This window comes from Suricata suricatta, chromosome 12 (genome assembly GCF_006229205.1).
Source record: "Suricata suricatta isolate VVHF042 chromosome 12, meerkat_22Aug2017_6uvM2_HiC, whole genome shotgun sequence".
Classification (NCBI taxonomy): Eukaryota; Metazoa; Chordata; class Mammalia; order Carnivora; family Herpestidae; genus Suricata; species Suricata suricatta.
In genome coordinates this window covers 9,861,437-9,889,429 of record NC_043711.1, presented here as the reverse complement: position 1 = coordinate 9,889,429, position 27,993 = coordinate 9,861,437, and the positions used below count along the sequence as shown (strand labels likewise).

Here is a 27,993-nt window from a genome sequence, read left to right as displayed (position 1 = left end):
TGGGGAGGTCTTTTAATACACAGGATCACGTCTTCCTGTATCACAAAGATTTGAAAACCACTTTCATGGAAGCTTTCGGTACAAATAGCAGTAATGCTATGCAAATATTTAAAGAAAATAGAAGTAGAGTTTCTGGGAAGTTAATCACAGGACAGATTAGGGGGAAAGAAAGGATCCAGACAAGTGGTTTCCTATGTCAGCTCCTCTTGGGCCCAAGTCAGACTTAAAATAGGAAGTCTTTGTAGCACACACACTCCAAGAGAGAGCTCTCCGTGCCTGGGCTTGCTGGTGTCTGCACCATGAGGAACAGATCTCGATCGCTGCCAGGTGGGTAGAATTATAACAATAATGATGAATCACTAAAGCTATCTGGGAACTCTCTATTCCATTAGAGAATATTGTGTTCCTGATAATCTGGTTTCCTTTCCCACTTTCTCTACTTTTAAAAGACAAAGGAAAGAGATGTTGAGAAGTACATTAGCTTTTTGTATTAAGTCTCAAAGGAGAAGATCAGTGAAACTGATTCCCAGGGCCAATCCAACAAAGATTTCTCATTTTACTACCTATATCAGATATCAGTCTAGTGTCTCCAGAGAAACGGAGCCAATGAGAGAGAGAGATTCATTCATTATAAGGAATTGGTTCATGAGATTGTGGAGGTCGGAAAGCTGAAATTCCGCAGGACAGGCCAGCACGCTGGATATCCAGGGGAGACCTGATGTTACATCTCAAGTCTGAAGTCAGTCTGGAGGCAGAATTCCCCCTTCCTGGGAGGAGGTCAGACTTTTTTTCTCCTAAGGACTTCAGCTGATTGCATGAGATCCACCCAGATTCTGGAAATAATCTACTTTACTTGGAGTCTAAAGATTTAACTGTTAATCTCATCTTTAAAAACGTCTGCACAGCAATATCTAGACTAATGTTTGATTGTGTATCTGGGTGCTGTGGCCCAGTCGAATTTGTTACATGAAATTAACCATCATGTCACCTACATTATTTTTTTCACAAGGGCACCTAGCCAAATACTCTGAAAACTCTAATGAGCTAAGAAAAATATCATCCTTTAGCCCACAGGCTTTGTGTGGGTCACAGAATGGACAATAGCAGTGCATAATAACAAGGTCAACTTAACTCTGACAAGTCTTTCTTTCCCTCAATGATACATGTTACATAGTAAGTTAAGTGTTCCTTATATATTGTCTTTATTGCTTTTCATTTGTTTCCTGGTTGTTATGAAAATAGCCACATTTCTTGTCATCTGATTTGTGCAACATGACTTTAATGGTGGGCACATTTTAGGAAAATCTTGTAAAGACACAGATATGAAAAAATTTTCATAGGGTTCATTGCCTCCCATGAATGGAAGGACAGACTCTTAACAGGTGGCCCAGCGATTGCCTGTAGGGTAGATTCCTTTGCACCTGCAGTGATGTTCATAACACAAAGCCTGTCCAGTGACCTATGGCTCAGGACCAAACTGGGAGGGAAAGGGAAAGGCTGTGCTCTCAGTGCACTGTGGGAGGGCCAAGAGCCCACTGGGATAGATGGGTAGAAGTCATGGGGTTGCACCTAGAGAGGCCACTTAACAAGAGCTCTACCTGCCGGTGACCTTAGTTGTCACTCCTCACCTGTCATCAGCTCCCCACCCCCCCTCTTCACTCCAGGGCTCTCTGTGCTGCTGATACCACTGTGAGCGAGGACTCAGACTTGAGGCTGTCTGACCTCCAAACCCACGCTCTTCTCGTGTCCCCCAAAACATGTATATAAAAGAGGGAGCAGTGATCCTGGAAGAGGAATCCTCAGGGTAGATTTCCACCATTACCAGAGAACAAACAACATGGCCAATCTGAGGACTTTGTGCTTCAAGATTCACCCCCTCCCCCGGGAAAGGTTGGAGCTTCTACGTTGTATCCCTGATATCAGCTCACTGCATATATTCTGTCCCCTTACCTATAGAACTGTGGCTTCATGAGGATGGTGTCTTTTAGTGACGGACACCTCCAGGAGTCCAGGGAGATGGAGGGCAAAGACTGAGTACTCAATTCCATGTAAGGTACAAGAGCCTTCTGGATGTTGCTGGAGAGCTGTGGGCTGCAGGACCGGACCCACCTCCCCAAGAGGCAATGAACAGGCCACCAGGAACTGAAACCAGAGTCCCACACTCCTCTTTTTGTCTTTTCACTGTTTTTTCTGCCTCAGGACTCCTGATGCTGCTGCTGCTGCTGCTGCTGTTGACATTGGGAGTTGCCGCCCAGAACACTAGAGGTGAGTCTGCCCTGGTTTAGTGACAAGAGCTAAGTAGTGCATGCTGGGGTCGGGGTCCTGTCACCAGCAAGGAGGAAAGGAGGTTTATTCTGAGGCTCCCAGATGGCCTTCTGGAGATCAGAGAAGCCACTTCTTCCTCCCTTAATGTCCAGTCTTCTGTCTTTTCCTTTTCCAAAGGCAGCCATCCCTCCACTACCCTCCCCTGCTCTACTGATGGACTTCTAGCTGGCAGCTGGTGGCTTCATCCCTTCCTTGAGCCTTCTGACTGTGGTCCCCATTGCTAGAGCCCCCACGCCTATGCTCACTGGTGCCCTCGGAACTCTCCACGTGTCAATGCCTCCATGTGTCACTGCTCTCCATGATTCAGTTCTTCATCTGGGGAGACCTTCAGCAGCCTCTTGCAGAGTTGTGATGCTACAGGGCTTGGGATGGTAGAGGGGCACGGAAATGTCGGGGGAGATGGTGAGGTGTCCAGAGACCTTGGCCCTGAAAGGAACACTAAGCCCTTCATCAAGGAAAAGAGGGAGGTGACAGGGCAGGGAAAGTACGGGGGAAGTGGACCACAGGTTTTCATGCTTAGTAGGTAGAGTGTTGAGAGTTTACACAATGGAGCTGGGATACCCGGCTTCCAAATCCAGCTCGCTGCTGACTACATCTGACACGTAGGAAATTATTTCTCCTCTCTATGCCTCAGTTTGCTTGCCTGTAAATTGGGGATCATCAGTGTATCTACCCGACATGGACGGAATGAGATTTAAAATTTAGCTGTGTGAAAAACAGGTAAAGACTAGTATGGAGCAAATTGTCAACAAGTGCCAGTCATTATCATTGTTATCATTGCTATTATCATTTTCAAAGAACAAAGGAAGGGGAGAAATAGTGGAAGCTCAGGCTCTCTTCCTGGCATGAGCTCACTGGGAACTCTTGGCCCCTCAAGGTCATGGTTTCCTGTCTCAGTGTTCACAGCAGACGCATGAAGCAAGCAGAGCTACACGGTGGATTTTTTTCCCACCATCACCCGTTTTGCCCCACCCCCACCCCCAATCTTGACAATCACTAATCTGTTCTCTGTATCTGAGTTCAGATTTTTTTTAATTCCCCCAAAAAAGTGAGATCATACAATATTTTTCTTTTCCTATCTATTTCATTTAACATAATGCCCTTAAGGCCCATCCATGCCATCACAAATGACAGGATCTCTCTCTTTCATGGCCAGGCAATATTCCACTATATACATATACCATTTCTTCATTAACCATTCATCCATCAGTGGACATTTGGGTTGTTTCCATGCCCCGACTGTTGTAAATAATGTTGCACTGAACATGGGAGTACAGATATCTCTTTCAGAAAGTGATTTTATTTTCTTCAGATTAGTACTTAGAAGCAGAATTACTGGATCATATGGAAGTTCTATTTTTATTTTATTTTTGTGAGAAATCTCCATACTGTTTCCCACAGTGGCTGCACCAATTTACATTCCCACCAACAGTTTGCAAGTTTCCCTTTTCCCACCTCTTGACCAACACTTGTTATTTCTTGTCTTTTTAATAATAGCCATTCGGACAGGTGTGAGGTGATGTCTCACTGTGGTTTTGATTTCCATTCCCCTGATGATTAGTGGTGTTGAGTACATTTTCATGCACCTCTTGGCCGTTTGGATGCCTTCTTTGGAAAAAAATGTACATTCAGTTTCTCTACCCATCATTAAATTGATTGATTACACTCTTTGGGTTAATTTTTTTTTTTTTGCTATTTAAGTTGTATGAATTCTTTATATATTTTGGATGCTGATCCTTTATGAGATACTGTCTATGATTTACATTTCCTTTCTCCCAAATTGTAGGTTGTCTTTTTCATTCTGTTGATGATTTCCTTTTCAGTACAGTTTGATGTGGTCCCATTTGTCTATTTTTGCTTTTGTTGCCTTTGCTCTTGATGCCAAGTCCAAAAATTATTGCCTACACCAATGTCAAAAACCTTACTCCCTATGTTTTCTTATATGACTATTATGATTTCAGGGTAGCATCCTTTTTTAGCTTATTAAATTTGGGCTCAAAGAGATCAAGTGACTTATTTAAAGTCATACAACTAATAAACTGGTAAAAGCACATCCAGGTGTAAAACTAAGGAGTTCTTAAATGTTAATGATGATGTGGAGAAAAAGGAACCCTTGGGCATTTTTCATGGGAATGCAGACTGGTGCAGCCACTGTGGAAGACAATATAGAGGTTCCTCAAAAAAATTAAAAATAGAAATACCATATGATCCAGCAATTACACTACTGAGTATTTACCCAAAGAAAATTAAACCACTAATTCAAGACCCGTGGTACCAATAACACCACAGGGAAGGATCTGGACCCTGACTCAGTGCCTCTGTTTATCCCACAAGGTCTGCAGAAGGGGGTGCAGACCTCCTTCCAGTCCCCATCATGGAACAGCAGCATCTGACACTAGATGCCCTCAGGCCCAGCCAGAGAGCAGAGATGAGCAGTCAGCTTGCTTTCTGGAACAGCTGGGTCTGCCCAGTCCAAGCTCAGGAGTGCTACCCAGGAGCTGTGTCTGTCCAGCCTTCATTGTCGGGTTAGGCTGGTGACCAGGCTCTCTGCCCATGAGAACTTATTCCTTTGAAAATGACCCTTTATCTTGTTGTATTCCAGACCTCAACATGTGTGAACGACCCCAGAGAACATCCTGTGCACCATATGTTGACTGCCAGGGCATGGACGGGAGATATTGCGTGTGTGGTCCAGGGCAGGAGCCTATTCCTGAGATGACATTCCGGAATGAGAGTGAAAGAATGTGTCAAGGTAAGAAGGACTTTGCACTTTCCATGTCCTCATCCATGAGGTTTGAAGTCACTCACCCCACTCTCTTCGGGCATCAGAGAGCAGTTCTGGGCACCTATACCTGTGTCCTACCCCTCCCCAAAGCCCAAGGCTCAGATCCCTCCACAGAGTGCCACTTACTCAGTTTTCAAACACGTCCCTTGCCACCTGGCCCCTTATTTTCAGAATACCAGAGGGGTGGCATTTAACATACTTCACAAGTTCACAGGATGTCGTCTTCCCGTGCAATATCCACCCTCTCCTTCATCAATGATGGCCAAGATGAGATTTTCCCCCTGCTCCCCCAAGATCCACACAGGCTCAGCCACGCCAGGAGCCCTCTCAGCCCCCAGGGTCGTGATGGACCCAGGAGCCCTGTCCATAAATGTGGGAGGGGGGAGACCCGAGGGCAGGCCTATGTTCCCTGGCCCACAACCCTGCTTGGAGATGCCGCCTCCTAGCACTCTAACTGGCTTCTTGGCCTCCAGGCTCTAATTCCTCATGCAAGGCTCTGTCCTGAACCTCCCCAGTAATTTTAGTTCACAGGCCACTGAGCAACTCAGATGACTGGGACATGGAGGATGTTGTAAGAGGGAGGGAAGAATGATGTGGGCCACTCCACACACTCTCAAAAAGATTCAGGTGAATGAAAGAGACTGCCGTTTGGGCTGGATGGAAAGAGGATCATTGCCAGAGGTGTGACCTTTTTCCAAAGGGGTCAGCCAAGGCCCCACATTGACCCAGACCACTCAGACAGAAGGTGGAGGCTGAATCCCACTTGGCAGGACACCCAGGTCTGCATCCCTGGTGGTAAGCCATGGGCAGAGAAGACAGAAGCATCTGCCATCCTTTTCCATGGGTGCCCCTCTCCTCTCCAGCCGTCACCCACCACTGGTCCTGCTCCGATATGGATTCTCACCACTTTCTTTTAGTCTGGAGAATTCCTTCACAGGGATCATAAAAGGCAACTTCACTGCCTGACTGAGTGTCAGCCCTACTGTCCACCTCAGCCTGTTCCTCAGTGTCCTGGGGACCCTGCCTAGCCAGCAGACCTGCATTCTCCTGACCCTTTCCCTCGAGCCTGGCTCCAAGGGCCTGGCTGGAGTGTGGGACTTGCCCATGTCCATGGAGCTGGAGTCTCAGAGTGAGCATGGATGGGAGCGTGCTGTCCTGTGAGGGTCACCAGGATTCTAAAGATTATGCAGGCAGTGGGAATTCACCCTAGGGAAGTCAGGACAGAGGCCATTGCTGGATGCCATGACAGGCCCTGGTCAGGAATACAGCATTTTCCCTGCACCTGGCTCCCAGGAAGGCATACCCTGGACTTGTCCACCTCCTCAGGGTGGGACTCAGGTGACCATGCCATCCCTGCTCCATCTGGGAGCCACCCAGGAAGGCTGAGAGCACTAGGGCTGACAGACAGAGAGGGCTTGGACCACTTCCATCCATGTGTGGGCAACAGAGCATCTGGCCACTCCATTCTCCCAAGGATATTCCATGTGAAATAGAAAAGGCACCCACTCACCAGAGAGGAGAGAGAAGGGCTTTCTGGACTTTCCAGAGAACAAAGAACGTGCCTATGGGGAAGGCACACAGATTTGAAGATTTACTCCCCTCCACTGGGAGAGGTTGGAGTTTCTACGTTGTATCCCTCACATCAGCTGCCTGTGTATATTCCGTCCCCTCATTTATAGCACCCGAGGCTCCACGAAGGCTGTGGTTGTCCTTGAGTGACACCTGGGGAAGCCCAGGGAGACGGAGGTGACAGGCCGAGTCTTGGTTCTGTGTAAAGTACAAGAGCTTCACGAATGCTGCTGAAAAGCTGTGGGCTACAGGCAGAGCCTCCCTTCAGGAGGCATTGACCAGACAAGGGTTGAAACTTGACCTTGACTCTCTTCTGTCATCTCTCTGTTTTTCTGCCCCAGGGCTCTTGGTGCTGCTGCTGTTGACCCTGGGGCCTGTACAGAAACTGAGTGGTGAGTCTGCCCAGCCAGCCCCATTGGTACATAAGCTGAGGCGTGCATGCCGGGGTCGGGGTTCTCTCACCAATAAGAGGGTAGAAGAAGGGAGCTTATTGCACAAATAAGGGTCAGATGGTTTTCTGGGTATAAAAGAAGCTGTTTTTTTCTCCCTGAAAGTGCAGTTTTATGAGCTTTTCCGATGGCAGCCATCCTTCTCTTTCCTCCCCCGCTCTACTCCTGGACCCCCAGATGACAGCTGGCTCCCTCCATTTCTTGACCCTGCTGACTGTGGTCTTTGTCCCCACAGCTTCTGTCCCTGCAAACTGTGCTCCGTGGTGCCCTCCAAAGTCCTCGTGTGTCAACGCCACCGCCTGTCGCTGCTCTCCGGGGTTCACTTCTTCATCTGGGGAGATCTTCACCAACCACTTGGAGAGTTGTGATGGTACAGGGGCCCGGGGTGGGGAAACAGGGCAGAGGGTGGGGGCACACAGAGACAGGGCCCTGAGAGCAGCACCCAGCCCTCATCGAGGAAAAGAGAGGGGTGACAGGGCAGGGGGAGGATGAGGGGAGTGGACCATCAGGTTTTCATGATTAGTAGGTAGAGCGCCGAAAAGCTTCCACAGTGGAGCTGGGCTACCCAGCTTCCAAGTCCAGCTCACCGCTGACTACATCTGACATGTAGTAAATTATTTCTCCTCTCTATGCCTCAATTTCCTTGTGCATAAATTGGGGATCATTGCTATACCTACCCCACATGGATGGAGTGAGATTTAAATTTTACCCATGTAAGGAACAGCTAAAGACTAAAATGGAGCAGACTGCCAAACACCAGCTCTTATCATGGCTACTGCTGTTATTACTATGATCAATGCCATTGCACAAGGAAAGGGAAAAAATAGTGGAAGCAACAGGAGGAAAGAAACAAAGGACCTGGAAGCCCAGGATTTCTGCCTGGTGTGAGCTCCAGGTCATGGTTTCCCACCTCACTGTTCCCAGCAGACCCATGAGGAAGCAAATCTAGCACCAGTTTTTCTCCCCACCTGCTAACATCCCTTCCAATCTCTCCTCACCTCTCATACATACTCATCTGTTCTCTGCGTGACTTCTGTCTTCTTTGTAGGTTTGCTTTTAGATTCCCACATATTGAAATCATATGGTATTTGTCTTTGACTGACTTAACTCACTTGGCGTAATGCCCTCAAGGCTCGTCCATGTGCTTGAGTGATACTCCCCTGTACATATACCCCACTTTTTTATTATCCACTCATGCATCAGTAAAAACTTAAGTTGTTTCCCTACCTTGCCTATTACAAATAAAGCTGCGATGAACACCAGGATGCCGATTTTCAAGTTAGCATTTTTGTTTCCTTCAAATAAATACCCAGAAGTAGACTTGCTGGATCACAAGGTACTTTCATTTTTATTTTTTGAATACTTTTCTCCACAGTGGCTGAACCAATTTGCATTCCCACCAACAGTGCACAAGGTTCCCTTTTTCCCACAGCCTCGCCAACTCTTGTTATTTCTTGTCTTTTTTAATAGCCATTCCAACAGGGGTGAGATGAGAGCTCATTATTTGGCTTTGTATTTCTCTTAGGATGAGGGATGTTCAATACTTTTTCATGTATCTGTTGGCCATTTGATGTCTTCTTTGGAAAATGTCTATTCAGATCTGCAGCACATTTTTTAAATTGGTTTGTTTAGGTTTTTTTTTCTATTGTGTTGAATGAATTTTTTCTATATTTTGGATGTTAGCCACTTCTCAGATATATGATTTGCAAATCTTTTCTATTAAACTACAGGTTGCTTTTTCATTTTTTGATGGTTGCTTTTGCTGTGCAGAAGTGTTTTAGTTTGATATGTTCCACTTACTTATCTTCACTTTTTGGAGTCAAATCCAAAGTCTGTGCCAAGACAAGTTTCAAAGAGCTTATTTCCTATGTTTTTCCTATAAATGTTATGGCCTCATTTTTTAAAATGATAATGATTGGGCTCAAAGAGATTGATTTAGCCAAAGTCACAATTAATAAGGATGTAGAACCTAGATCAAGATCTAAAACTGAAGTGTTTAAAAAAATTAAAAAATGCAAAACTAAAGAGTTTTTAGTCTTCAACAATGCAAAATCATAAAAGAAAATTATATTACTTAAATATGGTTAACATGGTAAATTTTATGTTATGGGCATTTTACCACAATAAAAAATAATGAGGAAAAAAATAAATGCACAGCTTTCACACCAAGAAATATTCTTCATCTAGTCAGAATCATCTTAGATGAATATTTATTGATCATAAAGGAAAATGTTCCTAATATGTTTGAACAGCTGAGGGGAAACTATCCTAAATCTTCCAGTAGTTCATATAGTGGACTTACAGTTGGTTTTCATTATTCTCATTTTTCACATTTTATTTGTTTTCTAAGTACCAATGTGTCATTTAGTGCTTGAGGAAAAGATTTTATCAGAGGAAAAATAAAGTATGTTGTGACCATTGTCCAGCTTTTGTGCATTTGCACACAGGTCTGATGAAGATTCATGGCTGGGTGAGCATGGTGAGGAGATCCTACCGCTGATGTAATTGAATCCCAGCTCCCTTCTGGAAGCACAGTTGTCTGGTTGAGGAATTTCCTGTTCTCATGCCTTCCACACTTTGGACCTCATTCTCAACCATCCCTCACTTAATTCCACCTCATTCCACAACACCGAAGTCAGGTGTCCAGCCATTCCCACGATCTCAGAAGACAGGAGGGCAGTCCCATTGCCCAGATGGGCCTGAACATGAGTGCGTGGGTGTGTGCATCTTCCCACATCCTGGCACCCACAGCTTGGGCCTGGGGCCTTAGAAAAGAAATCCATGAGTTTGAGTAGGAAACTCTGCTCTGGAGGACACCATCTGCCTGTCCCCACTCATCACGATGTCATGAGCCCTTTCAGGCCCTAAAAGTCTTTGGTCCCCTGATTGGAATGTACAGAACCAAACATTCTGTCCTTGCATTTTTATTCATTTGGTGTCCATTGTTCTTATAAACCTGTTGCTGTGTTTAGCCAATGGTGTCCAGCCCCAGCTCTGAGTCCCTGAGCTACTCAAAAAGGACCTGGCTAATAAACAGCTTTCCTATAATGTTTAGAGAACAGGGAGATGTAAGATGCCAGAAAACAACCCCAGTGACTCAGCTGTGAGACACTTTGTGCAACTTCTCCCTGTCACATCCCCAATGTCTCTGATAAGACAGGATTTCCCTCAGGAGTAGAGATATTAAGACTTCCACTAAGACATCTTGGAGCATCTTTAAAATATCTGACTGGAGCACCTGGATGGCATCCAACTCCAGCTCCAGTCATGATCTCATGGTTCATGAGTTTGAACCCTACATCAGGTTCTCTGCTATTAGCACAGAGCCCACTTCGGATCCTCTGTCCCCTTCTCTTTCTGCCCCTCCCATGATTATTCTTTCCTCTCTCTCTCTCTCTCTCTCTCTCTCTCTCTCTCTCTCTCTCTCTCTCTCTCTCCCTCCCTCTCAGGAATAAAATAAACATTAAAATGAAATGCCTGACATTAGGAACTTGGGGGAGTGGATGATGAGGACTGTGGAGTATACTTGGGTCACTGTGAATAACAGAAGGTGAATAGAAGCTGTCAGTGGGCAGAGGCCTGACCACCTGGCTTTATCTTCATGTGTGAATAAGTTTTACCTTGAACAAACTCCAGCCATGACTCTCTTCACTGACTCGTTATGGAGAGTGGCCTTCAATACCACTGTCACCCTGACTGGAGCCCACCACCAGGTTCCCAATTATGCAAACAGACTCAGTGCCTCTGTCTACCCCATGAAGCCTGCAGAAGGGCATACAGACCTCCTTCCAGCCCCCATCATGCTTCATTAAATCTAGGTGCCCTTCAGGCCCAGCCAGAGAGCAGAGATGAGTGAAGCAGTCAGCAGCTTTCTGGAGCAACTGGCTCGGCTCAGACCAGCCCCTGAAATGCCTCCTGCAAGATGAGTTCTCTCCAGTTCTGTTGGTAGAGTCTGGCTGGAGGCCAGAGCCTCAGCCCATGGGAACCCACACCTTTGGGAGGTAACCCTTTGTCCTGCTGCATTTCAGACATCAATGAGTGTAGCGCACCCTTGAGCGTGTCCTGTGGAGAATCCGCAGACTGCCATAACACAGAGGGGAGCTACTACTGCATGTGCAGCCCAGGATACAAGCTTGCTTCTGGGGCAAGAACATTCAAGAGTAAAAGTGAGAACACGTGTCAAGGTAAGAACCTCCCTACATCTTCCATCTCCATCCATGAGGTGGGAAGTCATTTGCTCCACACTCTCTAGGCATTAGAGAGCTCTCCTCCACACCTACCCAGTCACATACCCCTACTTGAACCCCAAGGCTCAGAACCCTCTGCAGAGGGTCACTTCTGAAAGTTCAAAGTATCCGTTGCTGCCCCTTGCATCTTATTTCTGTTAAACAAAAGAGAGGGATAGCATTCAAGATATTTAAGGAGTTCACAGCATATTGTTTCCAGCACAAAATCCCTCCTCTTTTCCATCATCAGTGACTCCCAGGATAACACCTTTCCCCACCAAAGCCCACTTAGGCTTTGCAATACCAGGAGAACTCTTGGACCTCTTGGGCCCTGTTGGACTCAAGAACCCCACCGAGAAACACTGGAGTGGGAAAATTCAAGAGCTGAGCTTCCCTGAGCCAGTGCTCTCCCTGGCCAAAATTTTGGCATCCTGACCCCCCGCCCCCCCCTTCTCAGGTGCTCAGTCTCTGTCTTCTTTTCTGCACAAGGCTTACCCTGACTCCCCCCCAATAATTTCAGATGACGAGTCTAAGCAGAATTACACAGTTCCACCCCTATACACACATAGAAAATTACATGATCAGAAGAGACTCCCGTCTAGACAAGATAACAACAGAAGATATCATGGAGGGCCAGCAGGTGAGCAGTCGTCCTGGGGGAATTAAAACAAAGGCCATCACTGGGAGCCAGATGGGATCTTTGTTGGGTAATACAGCATTTTCCCTGCACTTGGTTCCCTAGAGACCCACTCTGGCCTTTGTCCAAAGGCCCAGGCTAGGACACAGATGCCCATGAAATCCCACCCTGGCTGAAGGCTGCCCAAGGAAGGGCCTTGGGACTGGGAGACAGGGAGGACTCAGGCCAATTCCATCTATATCTGGGCAGCAGAGCATCTAGGCCACCACATTCACCCATAGCACAACCTCATGTGAATAAAAGGCACTCACTTACCAGGGAGGAGACAGTGGGGCTTCCTGATGCTTCTATGCCCAAACCAAGGTCCTTGAATAACCAAATGACCACCTGGAAAGGTACTTGGCCTGACCTGACCCCAGATCCCCTACCCCCAATACACACACAGAGGCTCTCACACCTAATGAACCACTGTTGTCTCTTGCAGGCAACTTTTTCAATGGCTGGGCCCCACCCCGTGGAATCAAGAGCCAGGTGAGTTAACTCCAGCAGGGACCAGGTGACAGGAAATCCTTCCTTGAAGCAGAGGCTGCCCACCCTCCCTGGCCATCATTTTCCCCAACCCTCCCCACTCATTGAGACTCTCTGACCTCCTCATCTACCCTCTTCCCAGAGACTCTCCCACTTCTTTGAAAGAGTCGAAGATCTGGCCAGAAATTTCGTACCAGACTTCGTCCAGGACACCATCCAGGTAAGGGCAGGATCCAAAGGAGACAAGTTGGTAGCATCCCATAAAGTCCCTGGGAACCCTTGGTGTGGAAGGAGGCAGCCCCAACACAATGGCAGCCCTTCCCAAGGTGGGTGAGGGAGAGCAGACACACAGGTATTCATTCTCACTGTTGGACACCCTCCTGCACCTACGAACAACCCTTCATCTTACTGTTCCTGGAAATTGGGTTTATGTCATCCTTGGGCATTCATGAACAAGGTTGATGAAGAGGAGCAATCCCAGGAAATCCCAAACAGTATCACCTTCATCCTCCAAATAGACTTTATTCTCCAGGATCTTTATTCTGAGGCTGAGTGCACAGATTCTTCCTCAGTCTGGTCTCCGGCTCATGGCTCACTACTTCTGTGTCTTCTTTCTCCCAGGGCCTCGTACAGGGGGTAGATGAGCTGCTGCAGACCCCGGAAGACCTGGAGGACCTGCCGCGCTCAGACCAACGCTGTGTGGCCACGAACCTGCTCGTTGGCCTGGAGGATGCCCTGAGAAACATGAGCCAGGCCCTGCCCAATGGAACATTGACCTTCAATGCATCTGCAGGCACAGGTAAGTCCTGGGGTCTGCCCCAGGCTCCTGCCTGCCCTTCCTCACCTCATTTATCCCCCAGCCTCACTGGAGCCAGTGGCCACGCTTGAATCTTAGTGTGACCCTCCATAAGCCAATTAAAGGTGGTTAAAAAGAGGAGCACCTGGGTGGCTCAGTCAGTTAAGCATCCGACTTTGGCTCAGGTCATGATCTCAGGGTTATGAATTTGAGCCCTGCATCGGGCTCTGTGCTGACAGCTCAGAGCCTGGAGCCTGCTTCAGATTCTGTGTCTCCCTCGCTCTCTGCCTCCCCCTCACTCATAGTCTGTCTGTCTCTCTCTCTCAAAAATAAACATTTTTAGAAAGTGGTTAAAAAGAAATTAATATATTATGCGAAGTCAGAGAAGGATAAATACCATCTGATCTCACTGATATGTGGAATCCTAAAAAAAAAAAAAAGACAAGCTTATAGATACAGATTAGTGAGTGTCAGAGGTAGGGGTGAGGTGTGTGGGGTGGGGCAGTGGGCTTAATGGGTGAAGGGGGTCAAAAGATATAAAATAACTAAGTCATAGGATATGATGTGCAGCATGAAGAATATAGTGAATAATACTATGTTACATATTTCAAAGTTGCTGCAAGAGTAAATCTTGAAAGTTCTTATCACAGGAAAAAAATTATAACTCTGTGTGGGGACAGGTGTTTACTACACTTACTGTGGTGATCATTTTGCAATACATACAAACAACAAATCATGGTGTACACCTGAAACTAATGTAACTTTCTATGTTAATTATGCCCCAATTAAAAAAGAAATGTATAAAGCTATAAATAATATTCATCCTAATAAAAACTAAATTATGAGCAGATGAGTTAATGATCATGAAGAATGTAAGATTTAATAGAAATGGCTTCCCAAGAAAACAATTTATTTAATTTGAAATAATATGAAGTTAATGTTCTCTCACAGTTAAGTATTTTGTTTCATTTGAGGAAAAATCCATGTAGTGTAAAATCTACCATGTTAAACGAAGTATACAATTCAGTGGTCTTTGGTACATTCGTGGGGTTGTAATCATTGCCTCTATTTCTAAAATATTTTCATCACCTTGAAGTAAATACTGTACTCCCCCCACCCAGCAGTCACCCCTCATTCCTCTGCTCCCCTGGTCTCTGGCCACCACTGGTCTGTTTTTTGTCTCTATGGATGCATCTTTTCTGGACTTTTCATATCTAGAGAATCACACACTATGTTGTTTCTTTCGCCCAGCATGATGTTTTAAGATTCCTCCACGTTATAACATCTATCAGTGTTTCATTCCCTTTTGTGGCTGAGTAACATTTAATTGTAGATGAATACAGCACTTTTCGGGTACCCATTCATCCGCTGATGGACATTTAGGTTGTTGCCACCTTTAGACTCTTCCTCATATGTTTTTGTTTGAATAACTGTTCTCAGCTCTTTGGGGTACATACTTAGGATTGGAATTTCTGGGTTATATTTCTATGTTCAACTTTTTGAGAACCACCAAACTATTTTCCAAGGAGGGTGCCTTTCCATTTTACATCCCCTCTGGCCATAGACCCCAATTCCTACCCCCTTAGCAACATTTGATACTTTATTTTTTTTTTGGCTTTTTTTAAAGTTTATTTATTTATTTTGAATGAGAGAGAGAGCACAAGTTGGGGAGGGGCAGAGAGAGAGAATCCCAAGCAGGCTCTGAGCTGTCAGCATGGAACCTGAGGTGGGGCTCAAACCCACACACCATGAGATAATGACCTAAGTCGAAGTCGGACACTCAACCAACTAAGCCACCAGGCACCCCAGTTTTATTGTTATTATAGTCTTTTCAGTATGTGTCTGGTGATATCTCATTGTGGTTTAGATTTACATTTCCCCGTTGACTAATGATGATTCACATCTTTTTGTGTAATTGTTGAACATGTGTGTATCTTTTTTGGAGAAATGTCTATGAAAGTCCTTTGCCTAATCTTTGATCCATTGTTTGGCTTTCTGTTGTTGAGCTGGAAGAATTCTTTTTTTTTTTAATGTTTTATTTATTTTTGATACAGAGAGAGACAGAGCATGAGAGGGGGAGGGGCAGAGAGTGAAGGAGACACAGAACGGGAAGCAGGCTCTCGGCTCTGAGCTAGCTGTCAGCACAGAGCCTGACGCAGGGCTTGAACCCACAAACGTGAGATCTGACCTGAGCTGAAGTTAGAGGCTTAACCGACTGAGCCACCCAGGCACCCTTGGAAGAATTCTTTATTTGTTCTAATAGTAGACTCTATGAGAAATGTGATTTGCTAATATTTTCTCCCATTCCATAGATTAATTTTTTACTTTAATAAATGGGTGCTTCTGTTTTGAAATTCATTTTCTCTTTTTTTCTTTAGTTGCATGTGCATTTGATGCTGTATCTAAGAATCCATTGCCAAATCTAGGGCTGTGAAGATTTACATCTGTGTTTTCTTTTAACTGTGTACTTTTCACCCTTAAATTTAGCTGTATCTGCTTGTTTGTTTTAGAGAGAAAACAAACAAAGAGAAAGAGAGAGATGGGGAGGGACAGAGAGAGAATACAAACAGACTCCAAGCTCAGTGCAGAGCCAAACATGGGGCTCAATCCCACAATCTTGGAATCATTACCTGAGCTAAAATCAAAAGTCCAATGCTCAACCAACTGAGCCATGGAGACATGCCTTAAATCTGGCATGCCACTTTGAGTTAACTTTTGTTTGTTGTATGAGGTAGAGTTCCAGTTCTTCTTTTGTGTGTGGATGGCCAGATGTATGTAAACACACATATCAATAATGGTATCATTCCAAACAATACCACCACAAATATTATTCTAACTCCCTTACAAAACTCTGACATCTCACAGACCTGTCCCTGAAGGTGCCAGAACAAGGAGACACAAATGTCATCTTGAGTCAGAACCAGGCAAAGATGCTGCTAAAGTTGGATGAGGTGCACAAATCTAACGACTCAGGTAACGGCCGAGAAGGGAGGAAGGTCACAAGATGCCCAAGAATGTGACAAACGGGGACCTGAAACTTAAGCAGAAGTAGGGGGTATAGTGGGGCCAAAAGGATCAATCTGAGGAAGAAGGGGCCCTATTGGGCACCCCCAAGGTGTCAACATTGGCTTGTCCTGCAGGTCCTTCTGTGGTGGGCCTCATCTCCACTCCAGGGATGGGCAAGTTACTGGCTGAGGCGCCCCTGGGCCCGGAGCGTAAGCAGCAGGAAGCTGTGCATGAGCACAAGGACTTGCTGGGAGAGGTCTCCCCTGTCCTGCTCTCAGATGTTATCTCTGCCTTCATAAGCAACAAGGACACCCAGAGCCTCAGCTCCCCCGTCACCTTCATCCTCTCCCACCAGGTGAGTACTGGCGGAATGGGGCTGTGGGTGTGCAGGGAACTGGTCTGGGGCTCAGCCTCACTGTCGAGATCACCCTTTGTGTCCTGGGGGGCTCCTCCGTGGGTGTGTCATTCCCCCCAGGAAAGCCCTTTGCAAACCGGCTTTGGATGAGCATTTCTGAGCACCAGAACCACCAGCTCCCAAGTACACTCTGTCCCTCCAGCCGCTGACCCCTGGGACCACGCAGAAGGTGCTCTGTGTCTTCTGGGAGCACAGTCAGGATGGATGCGGCCATTGGTCCACCACAGGCTGCAGGACGGTGGCCACTGGAGACACCAGCACCACCTGCGAATGCACCCACCTCAGCAGCTTTGCCGTCCTCATGGCCCACGACGACGTGCAGGTGAGCACCCTGAGGGGCTGCAGTCCACGCCTGTCGCTCTCTAACATGTTTCCCCACAGGTAGGAGCTTTAAAGAAACATAAGTGTATATCTCTGGTTTCTGTGGAACAAGAGTTGGGCAAGTATCGCTGAGTTGTCTGCTCAGGGTCTTACATGGCTTAAGCTGTTGAGTCAGCCAACGCTGCATTCTCGTCTGAGGCTTAGGGTCCTCCTGGGAGCTCCCTGGTGGCTGGAAGAACTCAGTCCCTTGCAGTTGTAGGACTGGGTTCCACTTTCCTTCCAGCTATGAGCAGGGGACCCTGCCAAGCTCCTGGGCGCTACCTGCATTTCCACTCCCCAGGCCTTCACACAGTGTATCGGCATTCCTGTGCAGAGGCCAGCAGGAGAAGCTCCCTCTCCTCAAAGCTCTCAAACTTTGAATCTTCTCCTCCAGAAAGAAACCAGAGCTTTTGAGGTCTCATTGGTTAGGCCAGACGCACCCAGGGCGAAATCCTTCTCTTACAGTTAACTGGTATTAGCACCTGACTTCCATCCACAAAATCCCTTCACAGCAGCACAAACTGACGTTTAACTGAAAACCCAGATGAAGGTGTGTGTTTCACTGTCTATTGTTGCCAAATTAGAGTTTTGCTTATCACAGGGGTCTTCAGGACAGAAGTGCTTTGGGGCTGCAGAAAGGAAGATTTGGTGGTGGCAGAGGTCAGAGAGGGCCAGGAAAGTCAGTGAGTGCAGGCAGGTTAAGAACTGTGTTTCCCTTCTCCCCCGGCCAGGACAGCTGGTTACTTCTCTGGATCACCAAAGCCAAAGTCTCACTCGGGTAATCAAAAAGTAAAACAAACCCTTGTAAGTTCTGGGCTTCCATCTTGACTAAGGACTCTCTTAACTCTCAATTCTTCCAAGGTCTGAGTTAATCAGCTCACATTTCCATAAAATTCTAGCATTCTGAACCTGGAGGAACTTATCCAATAAGGTAGCAAATTTTCCTACCTCCTTCTCTCCTGGTTTGGCAACACAAAAAATAAAAACAAAATAAAAAATAGGGCAATTATGCCAGAGCAGGAAAATGTGACTATGAGGTCCTCTTTGCCTCTCTTTGCTCAGTCCCAGGAGGAGGATCCCATGCTGGTTGTGATCACGTACCTGGGGCTGGGCCTCTCTCTGCTGTGCCTCCTCCTGGCAGCCCTCACCTTCCTGCTGTGCAAAGCCATCCAGAACACCAGCACCTCACTCCACCTGCACCTCTCAATCTGCCTCTTCCTGGCCCACCTGCTCTTCCTCACAGCCATCAACCAGACCAAGATCAAGGTACTGACACTGTCACAGAGGACCGCCTGCCCTGAGCCAGGGGGAGCTCAGTTCATGGAGCCATTATTGCACTGATACCTTAATACAATGGTCTTGGGTCCCAGGGAGGTTGGAGGGTAAATAGCCTGTTTCACATTGACTAATGAAGTAGAAGACAATCCTTTCTCAACAGCTCAACCCTATATATCCGGCAAGGTATGGGAGAGGTCCTGGGGCCACGCTCCTACATGACAGTCCCTCCTGGTGACTTCTTACTCCTCCCCAGGTGCTGTGCGGCATCATCGCGGGGGCCTTACACTATCTCTACCTGGCCGCCTTCACCTGGATGCTGCTGGAGGGTCTGCACCTCTTCCTGACTGCACGCAACCTGACGGTGGTCAACTACTCCGGGCTGAACAGGTTCATGAAGTGGCTCATGTTCCCTGTGGGCTATGGAGTCCCGGCTCTAATTGTGGCCATTTCTGCTGCATCCAGACCTCACCTTTATGGAACAGCCACCCGGTAAATACAAATTCCCACTGCCTTTATTTTCTCTAGCACAACTATGGCCACCACTAGAACCAATAGCAATTTAATTTCACCAGAACATAGCAGGTAGAGAAAAGGTGAGTGACCACTCCAAAGACATCTATCTGGTGGAAGTTTGTGTTCATTGAAGTATTTGTTATTAAGTCCTTAAGATATAATTGTTTTAAATGTTAATTATAAAATATGTTAATAATTATATTTAAAATAATATTGTGTATTATACACTAATATAATATTAGTAATGTTTAATAATTAGAAATTGTTAGTTAAGATAAATTAAGTGATATTTTATTCTTTTAGACTTAATTATTTTATTTTATTTTAATTTTTAATAGTTTATTATAAAATTGGTCGATTTAATTATTTTAAATATTAAGTGTATATTGGAGCGCCTGGGTGGCTCAGTTGGTCGAGTGTCCAACTTCACTTCAGGTCATATCATGGCTTGTGAGTCTGAGCCCCACATTGGGCTCTGTGCTGAGAGCTGGGAGCCTGGAGCCTGCTTCAGATTCACCCTCTTTATCTGCTCCTCCCCTGCTCACACTTTGTCTCTCACCCTCTAAAAAATAAATTAAAAAATAAAAAATAAGATAAATATTAAGTATATTATATTAATAACCGTTTGATAGGGGCGCCTGGGTGGCTCAGTCGACTGGGCATCCAACTTCGGCTCAGGTAATGATCTCACAGTTTATGGGTTCAAGCCCCGGGTCGGGCTCCATGCTGACAGCTCAGAGCCTGGAGCCTGCTTCAGATTCTGTGTCTCCCCCTCTCTCTGCCCCTTCCCTGCTCATGCTCTGTTTCTCTCTGTCTCAATAATAAATAAACATATAAATAAATAAATAACCATATTATATTAATGACTATAGCAAATAATATTAATTACATCTCTTATATTAGTAAATGTCTATAAATAAACTATTCATTGCGTTAGTTAAGGGGATGGTTTTAAATCTTCCAGAAGGCAAAACTGAAATGAATGGATGGCACTGATTTGCATAAACTATTTCCCTCTCCTAATTTTCAAAGACACCGAGGGTGATCTGGATGAAGAAATAACTGTAGGGAGGGGGAGGGGGAAGGGATGATGGTCGCTTGTGGGGAGAAGCACTGGGTGTTATATGGAAACCAATTTAACAATAAACTATTATTTAAAAAAAAAGAAATAACTATGACTGCAGCTAAGATTTAGAAATCACTTCTCATGTACAATCTCTGTTGTGAATACCTCTCATGTGTCAGCTCAAATCATCCTCCCAACAGCCTGTGAGGCAGAAACTAGCGTGGTGCCGCATTACAGATGAGGTAGCAGGGCTGGGCTCACGTCCAGTCTGGTGCTCACAACACACACCCATCCTCGTGACATGAGAACTCAGGTGCATCAGTGAGTCCTGGCCAGCTGGCCTCTCTAGGGAGCTGACCATAGAGGTCAGCAAACATTTTCCATAAAAGGCCAGATCGTGAGTATTTCCAGCTTCGTGGGCCCTGTGGTCTCTGCAGCACCGACTCACCTCTGTCCTCAGATCACACAGTTCAAAAGGAATGAGCGTTTGTTCCAGTAAAAACCACTTCCAAGAGCAGACGGCAGCCACCCTGGTCCACAGGCTGTGGTCTGCAGATCCCTGCCCTCAAGCTTCCCTTTCATTCTTCCCGCTGGACCCATCTGACCCTCTCTGCGGTCCTCACACCTCCTACCTCACTCACAAATCCCTCCATGGAGGTCAAGTCCAGCTCTGTCATTGCTCTGTGTGGCCTCGAGATACTGACTCTGTGTCCTTAAGCCTCAGATGCCTGACCTGTGAGCGTGTGAGGACCTGTGTCATCATGAGGGCTACGTCATGTAACGGACATGAGTCCTAGTACCATGCCAGCCTGACTGTTTTGTTTCATTTGGGCTTTTTGACTCACTTCTTGCGTGATTGCAAATTTTCATCTTGTCTACACCCACTCATCCTTCATATGTCAGGACAAACGCAATCCAGTTCTTTCGGGGAAACCCTACCCAACTCTCTGTATCTCCTCTACCCCGGACTAGGTTAAGGATCTTGCCGCATGTCCTCAGAGCTCCTCGTACTCATTCATAAAAGTCATCATCTTGATTTTGTCTGTTGTCTAATTGTTGATTTCCCGCCTTGCTGATGTCTCCCTGAGGCCTAGACCACTCTCCCCTAATCCCAACAGGCTCCTTAGAATGAAGCACAGATCCTGCCACAGACAGGACACTCAGTATTTGTCAAAAAAAAAATGTTAAATTAATTTGTTAATTGATACTTTTATTTTCTTTTTAAAACATTATACTTCTCTGCCAGCATATCTGGGGGCCAAGATATCGAAGAGCTTTTTCAAAGGAATTTATTTCTTTAAAACACTATTTTATTAAGGAGTGATTGACATGTAAAAAGCTGTACATTATTAATGTATACAGCTTGATGAGTTTGGCGATAATATACACCCATGACACAATCACCACCATCGAAGGCATATACAAAGTTACAGTTCTGCAAAATAAAGAAGTTCAAGAGATCTATTATAGAGTGTAGTGGATATTACTAACAAGAGGGTATTGTATACTTAAAATTTATGAGGAGCATATGCTAAATGTCTGAACCACCAAAAAAGCAACAATAATAATAAAGGAGGCAAGAGGAACTTTGGGAGGTGAGGGATATGTTTATCAATCCTGTATCTACAAAGGCCGATATATTCTTGAATCTCTTCTGATCTCTCTCTCTTAGATGCTGGCTCCACACAGACAAAGGATTTATATGGACCTTCCTTGGCCCGGTCTGCACCATCTTCTCTGTGAGTAATGCGTGACGTCAGAGCATCCCCCCTGCCCTGCTGAGGGTCATTTGAAGACCAGGTGTATCAGGAGGGTTGCAGGCAGGGTGAGCAATCATTCCAGTTGGCCCAGGAAAGAGACCCCCAGGATGCAGGAATTTCCATTGTAAAACTAGGACTAAATTGTGTCCTGTGACCTGGGACTTTCAGTGCTAAAATTTGGAATTCCAATGTGATCTGCATTAAAGTTCTCACCAAAGTTACAGAACAAACATGTGCCTGAGTTACGAGGTGATCGGTCTAGTCTTCTAGGACTGCTACAAAGTACAAAAACTTCTCACCTGCCAGGTTAGGCATTGGATGAGCTAGGAGGATGCTTACCAGATGTGGAATGAATTTAATAGGCCGGTGGGTTTTTTGCAGATTAATTTGGTTTTCTTTCTGATGACCTTCTGGATTGTGAAAAGCAAGCTCTCTTCACTCAACAGAGATGTGTCGACCCTCCGGAACACCAGGTGAGGGTGGGTCAGAGGTACGTCCCCCATACAAAGCATTATCCTCATGGCTCCAAAGTACTGATGCCCTTTCACATGGAGCCTGAGGGGGCTGGAGGAGAGACATGCAACCACCCTCCTTGGCAGCCAGCTCAGATGCTGTGATTTGCTGTTGACACCCATGCCAAAAACATTCTGTCCATGCACAACCCCAGCGTCAAACTGCCTCAGCTGCAGAGAGAACAGACTTTGCTCTGAGAAACAGGGATTCCTCCCATGCCTTATGTAGTAGGTCCTGAGAACATTTATGTCCTTATAACACATTCAAATAATCACATAACAGTTCCCAGAATCCAGTGCACACTCTCAAGGCCATGCCTCATGCATGCTCTGTCCCCTGCCTTCCGCTTCTCTTGTACCAGGTGAACTCAGGTTCATCAACCACATCTCATGTCATCTATGAGTTTGAGGACATCCTTTCCTTTCCTCAACTTTGCACAGAATCAGTGGTCTCTGTTCTGGGCAAAGCATGTGTGGGGTCAGGTCATGGAGAAGGTGAGGACAGGAGCTGCCCTGGAAGGGACCTGGGCAGAAGTAACCCACTTTCCAAATGTTATAAGTGATCATTTGTTTTTGACTTTCCACTAGACTCTAAGGTCTGTGAAAACAGAAGTCTTATCTTGGTTGTTGTGAATGTCCAAGTCCCAGCCTAAGGCCAGGTGCACAGAAGGTTCTCAATAATGTCAGCTGAATGAAATTAGGGATCGTCCTTAAACATATTGATCTTCTTGAAATTCACATTCTCGAGTGTCACTACCATCCTCAGTCCTACTCAAAATGCCATCCTGGACCCAGATAGCATTTCTACTTAGGGGATAATTGACATTAAAGATCAAAGATGATTGCAACTCAGTAGGAGGCATCTGTGGAATGGACATGAAAACAGCCCTAGTTGTGTTGTCTTTGGTGCATCACAAGCCTCCTTTCTCCTCCTACTCAGGATGCTGACATTTAAGGCAACCGCTCAGCTCCTCATCCTGGGCTGCACGTGGTGTCTGGGCATCCTGCAGGTGGGGCCAGCTGCCCACGTCATGGCTTACCTCTTCACCATCATCAACAGCCTACAGGGCGTCTTCATCTTCCTGGTCTACTGCCTCCTCAGCCAGCAGGTACCACTGTCCGGCTCCCACCCAAGACCCTTCCTGTCCTCCCCCCTCTCAGTGAGCTGACCCAGGCACGCTCTGCCTCTGCAGGTCCGGGAGCAGTACAGGAAATGGTTCAGAGGGGCCAGAAAATCCAAAGCCGAATCTGAGAAGTACACACTCTCAAGTGGGACCATGTCTGATGCCTCCAAGCACAGTGTGGTAAGACTTTGCCGTGGTCCCAGAGCATTTCCCTAACTGATCTACTTGATATTCTCATGCCTACCTACTGGACAACCTGGGCAGACAGCAGGTGATGCCCTAGGATGGGTCATGCCTGGACTCACTTGAAGGCACTTCCTGTCTTGAAAGGAGGTCTTCTTATACTTGCACTCACTGAGCTTCTGTGTTCACATTGATCCTTCTACATGACTGTCCTCTTGCTCCACATTTATGGAGCACTTACATTACACAATACAATGCAACCACTTTTTAATTATACTTCAAATTGACAAGATACAAAACGCTCATAAGCAGAAAAAGATGCTGTGGTCTGCTACGTAACTTGGAAGTAATAATCTGGAACAGAGATGCAGAGTCACTGCATATCCTGTATCCCAAATCATTCCATGCCATCCTTGTATGTGATGAACAACAAACATCTGGTGTATATATAGTCATAAAAGTGAAACAAGTATTAAGTTGCATTTGAGACTTCCCTTAAAAGTCTGCAATCATTCCCAGTATTTCCAAATATCCCGACCTGTAAAACCTCATTAGAGAATCACAGAGGGCAGAGGAGAAATCTTGGCAATGTGAATTGTCCCAAGCGTCTGTATGTCCAGGTCCACAAAACTTCTTCCCTTCTTAGACTTGATTTGACAATATTTTTTAGTTTTCTGTGTACAAACCTTGCACTTTATAACAGAATCATTTTTACACCTTCCTCTTAGGAGAATTATAATGAACAGCTAACCCTGGAGAACTTGTCTCTTAGAAAATGAAGAAAACATGGAACTGTCATCTTTTGGGCAAAGACTTATATTAAAAATGCATTCTCATGTTTGTTACAAATAACTCTTCTTGGCACCCCTGTGGCAGAAAGTGGGAAACCTTTGTCATGCAGATGCTGGAGAATTTCGGTTTTCTGGTACATACAACATGCTCATCTCCTTCCCTGTATAATCAGGAGCTCTAATCGAATACCCCAGGAGAAACCTCCTTTTCCAAAAAAAAGTCTTCCTCAGGTTGATGATATATAACAAGGAAAAACAACCTCAAAGGACTTCCCTAAAATAACATAGGAGAGGAAAGTAATATCCAAATACTTGCCTGTAGAGTAAGCAACTAATTCCAGTTGCCCAAGACTTTCCTGATTTTAGTGCTGACAGTATTACTACCCAAGAAACATTTTGGTTACAGGCAAAGTAGACCAGTTGGACTCCATACATACAGACATACATGCCTCAACTTCTTCTCTCTCAATTTCTGAAGCCCTACTGATTTATTCATTCCAAAATCATGTGTTGAATAAAAAAAATCCAGTTCCCGATTTCACAGAGTTTAAATGTGGAAAAGAAGTTTCATCAGATGGAGTAAAATCAGAAATATGAGACTCGAGTCTCTGCATCTTTACATTTTATAAGTTGAGCTGTGGGAAAAGGGGCAGATTGATATAGCACATTTATATGTAACATAATATTTCATCCTTACCATGCAGTCTAGGCAGGATCTTAACCTAGAGTAGTTCCCCCTACAAGACATTCCTTGTAGGCTCCCCCCCACCACCAATTTTGTAACATTTTGAACATCAAATAACTGTACATGATTATACTATTTTAGATAAACATATTCATTTGTCCATAGTGATACCTAGAAGATCAGTTAACAGATGTAGAAAATATGATAAAATTAAAAGAGCATGAGTCTTTCAATATCCCATAAATAGCCACTAAAAGCATTCAGTGAATGGGTGTTGGAGAACAGGTTGGAACCACAGCACCAAAGAATCATTTCCCAAGTCACCGATTAATTACAAGGGCCAGAGTGCCCATTTGCAACATGGAGATCTGATGGCCACCATCTGAATTAATGCTCAGGCTTAATTACATCAATCATGAACAAACTGACATTAGATATAGCAGAAGATACATACATTCCATTGTTGAAGTTACAACATCCCATTTTTAGTACATAAAAAATTGAAAAGTAACTCAGCCTTTAGAGAGAGGACAACCAAACTATAGCATGCAGGCCAAATCCAGGGAACTGCCTGTGTTTGTTAATTAAGTTTTATTGGAAAATTGATGTATTGTCTATGGCTGCTTTCATTTTTTTATTAAAAACTTTTTTAAATTTTTATTTATTTTTGAGACAGAGAGAGACAGAGTGCAAACAGGGAGGGGCAGAGAGAGAGGGAGACACAGAATCTGAAACAAGCTTCAGGCTCTAAGCTGTCAGTGCAGAACCCAATGTGGGGCTCGAACCCACGAACTGTGAGGTCATGATCTGAGCCAAAGTTGGATGATTAACCAACTGAGCCACCCAGATGCCCCTGTCTATGTCTGCTTTCATGCTACAATGACAGAGCTGAGAAATCAATATCATTTTTTAAAGTGGCTAGAGGCTGCTCTAAATTAAAAGAGACAAAAGTGACATCACAAATTCAGCATCGATCTTAGTGAGGTTCTGGTTCAGATATATAGCTCTGGATGACATTTTGGAGATAATTAGGATAATTTGAATACATATCAGACATTAAAAGTTACGATATTGTTGCTCATTTTCCTGGGTATAATAATAGTATTGTGGTTATGTACAGAGTACTCCTTGAATCCTGAAATATTTTGTTGAAGAAGTATTGAAGAATGAAACGTCATGATGTCTGCCACTGGCCATCAGATGTGTTAGCAAGAAAATGTGGAAATAAATTGAGAAAGCTCTTTCAATGTGGCACGATGTTAACAATTGTTGACTCTAGATGGAGAGTATATGAGTATTCATTCATTGTATCATTCCTCCAAATTCTATGTTTAAAAATGGTAAATAAAAGATGTCAGAAAAAATAATAAAAGGTGTCAGAAAAGCAAATGAATCTACTAATAAGTTATTAATTCCTTAAAGATATATATCATCAGGGGGAGCAGCAAGATGGCGGAGAAGTAAGGAGCCCCATTACCTCCCTCCACCCACAATTATCAAACTGAGAAGAATTAAAAAGCCACAGCTCTCTGATCTCCAAGAACGGAGGTGTGCGAACAGACCCCTTATTGACAGCAGTCTCACAGTTGCCTGAGTAAGTGAGTGCGAACGGGGAGACTTTAGGGGAGGGAGCGCCAGCTCCGGAGACAAAGCGCCTAGCGCCCAGAGGCCTGGCGCTGGGCCCGCTGAAACCCGCGTGTCCCCAGGCGCACCGCTCCTAGCCCGGCGGGGAGGCCGGGAGCCTGGAGGCGGACAGGTCAGCGGGTATCCGCACAGTGCGGGGCAGCCAAGAGAGAGCCCGGAGGCGCACAGATTCCCCGACAGTCGCTCATACGGGGCGCCAGGTATCCAGAGGCGTACTGACCTTCACAGCCATGCGTGGTACCGCCGGGCAAGGCAGGAGAGAGACCAGGGGAGGAGAAGTAGAGACTGAATCACTCACAGCGCAATCCCTGCAGAGGAGAGATTCAGCCCCCGGGACTGACGGCCACTGAGCGCTGAGAGATCCGTCCCTTCAGCAGGGACTTTCAGTCGGACCAGGCAGCTCACCGACTTCAGGCGGAGCCAGGGAAGAACTCTGACTTCACAAACTCCCTATCCGCCCCGACCAGAAAGCTGCCCACCTGCAGACGATTTTAACTGTGGTGGCAATATTGAGTGTGCGGGCGAGGACTTAGAAACCGGGCAGAACTTGGAAAACAGAAACAATTAGATCCGCCCGAGACACAAGAAGGTTGGACTCCAGAGAGTGGCTGGAACGCATGGTCTGAGGGGGACTTGGGGCGCCCATCGCCATTCTTCTCCTCGCATCCACCAAGGCCGGGCCTCAGAGAGCAGCCCTTGGGACCCGACCACCTGCACCAAGCCACGCCCATCAGCGCTTGGAGAGCTGCTGTGCTTGTGCTTATCACCGTTAAGTGGTTTTTTTCTTAATATTTTTAATTTTTAATTGTCCCCTGTCTTCTCTTTACTATCTTCCTATTTCCTTCCTTTCTCCCTTTCCCGCTGGAATCTGGGAAAGACCAACAATTAGGCACTGCTGTGCTTAGATCAACTTTTACCATCCAGACAGTTTTCCTTTAATCCATCCTTATCTCCCCCAACCCCCACTGCAGGTTTTAAGCTCTCAGACTGTACTTTATCTCTGACTGTTGCTTTCCCCCCCAATCCCCGACTGCTTTTTTTTTCTTTCTTTCCCCTTTTGTTTTTTCCTCTTCCCTTTTTTTTCTCTTTTCTTCTTTTTTTCTCCTCTCTTTTCTTTCCTGTTCCTTTTTTTCTTTCCCCCTTAGGTTTGCTTCTTTATCAGTACATCTGTGTGCTTGTCTTCTCTGTGTGTTTGTCTGTATGTTTTCCTTTTCTGGGCTACCTCAAGAAACAACCCAAAGCACACATAGTGGAAAACCCCAAATATCGCTGAGTAGGGAATATATTAATCAGAGGCATGACAAGAGAAACCGAGAGACACCATTAAAAAAAAAAAATCTC

The 27,993-nt window shown here is 45.6% G+C and overlaps 1 protein-coding gene across 2 annotated transcripts; it reads left to right on the top strand.

The window, feature by feature from the left end:
* The first annotated feature begins 169 nt into the window (after nt 1-169).
* Nucleotides 170-25,664, top strand: LOC115275168 (adhesion G protein-coupled receptor E2-like). 2 transcript variants are annotated; one of them, XM_029918799.1, is made up of 20 exons: nt 170-327; nt 2,200-2,265; nt 4,928-5,077; nt 7,021-7,071; nt 7,364-7,498; nt 11,157-11,312; nt 11,875-11,994; nt 12,476-12,522; nt 12,662-12,739; nt 13,141-13,318; nt 16,181-16,288; nt 16,456-16,676; nt 16,879-17,058; nt 18,159-18,362; nt 18,628-18,863; nt 21,626-21,692; nt 22,095-22,186; nt 23,166-23,334; nt 23,419-23,529; nt 24,261-25,664. In XM_029918799.1, exons 1-20 carry the CDS (start codon nt 300-302, stop codon nt 24,309-24,311), a joined length of 2,448 nt encoding a protein of 815 aa, XP_029774659.1. In that variant the 5' UTR covers nt 170-299; the 3' UTR covers nt 24,312-25,664. The 2 variants fall into 2 exon arrangements, with proteins under 2 accessions (XP_029774659.1, XP_029774660.1); XM_029918800.1 differs by lacking the exon at nt 170-327 and adding an exon at nt 2,443-3,045 and having other exon boundaries at nt 2,204-2,265.
* Nucleotides 25,665-27,993: the final 2,329 nt, after the last annotated feature.

Bases quoted from the DNA above. Each gene is read 5' to 3' on its own strand.
- LOC115275168 (XM_029918799.1), top strand. From the start codon at position 300: ATGAGGAACAGATCTCGATCGCTGCCAG. The intron at 11,995-12,475 runs GTGAGCAGTCGT...TGTCTCTTGCAG, and splicing joins ATATCATGGAGGGCCAGCAG to GCAACTTTTTCAATGGCTGG. The intron at 18,363-18,627 runs GTACTGACACTG...ACTCCTCCCCAG, and splicing joins TCAACCAGACCAAGATCAAG to GTGCTGTGCGGCATCATCGC.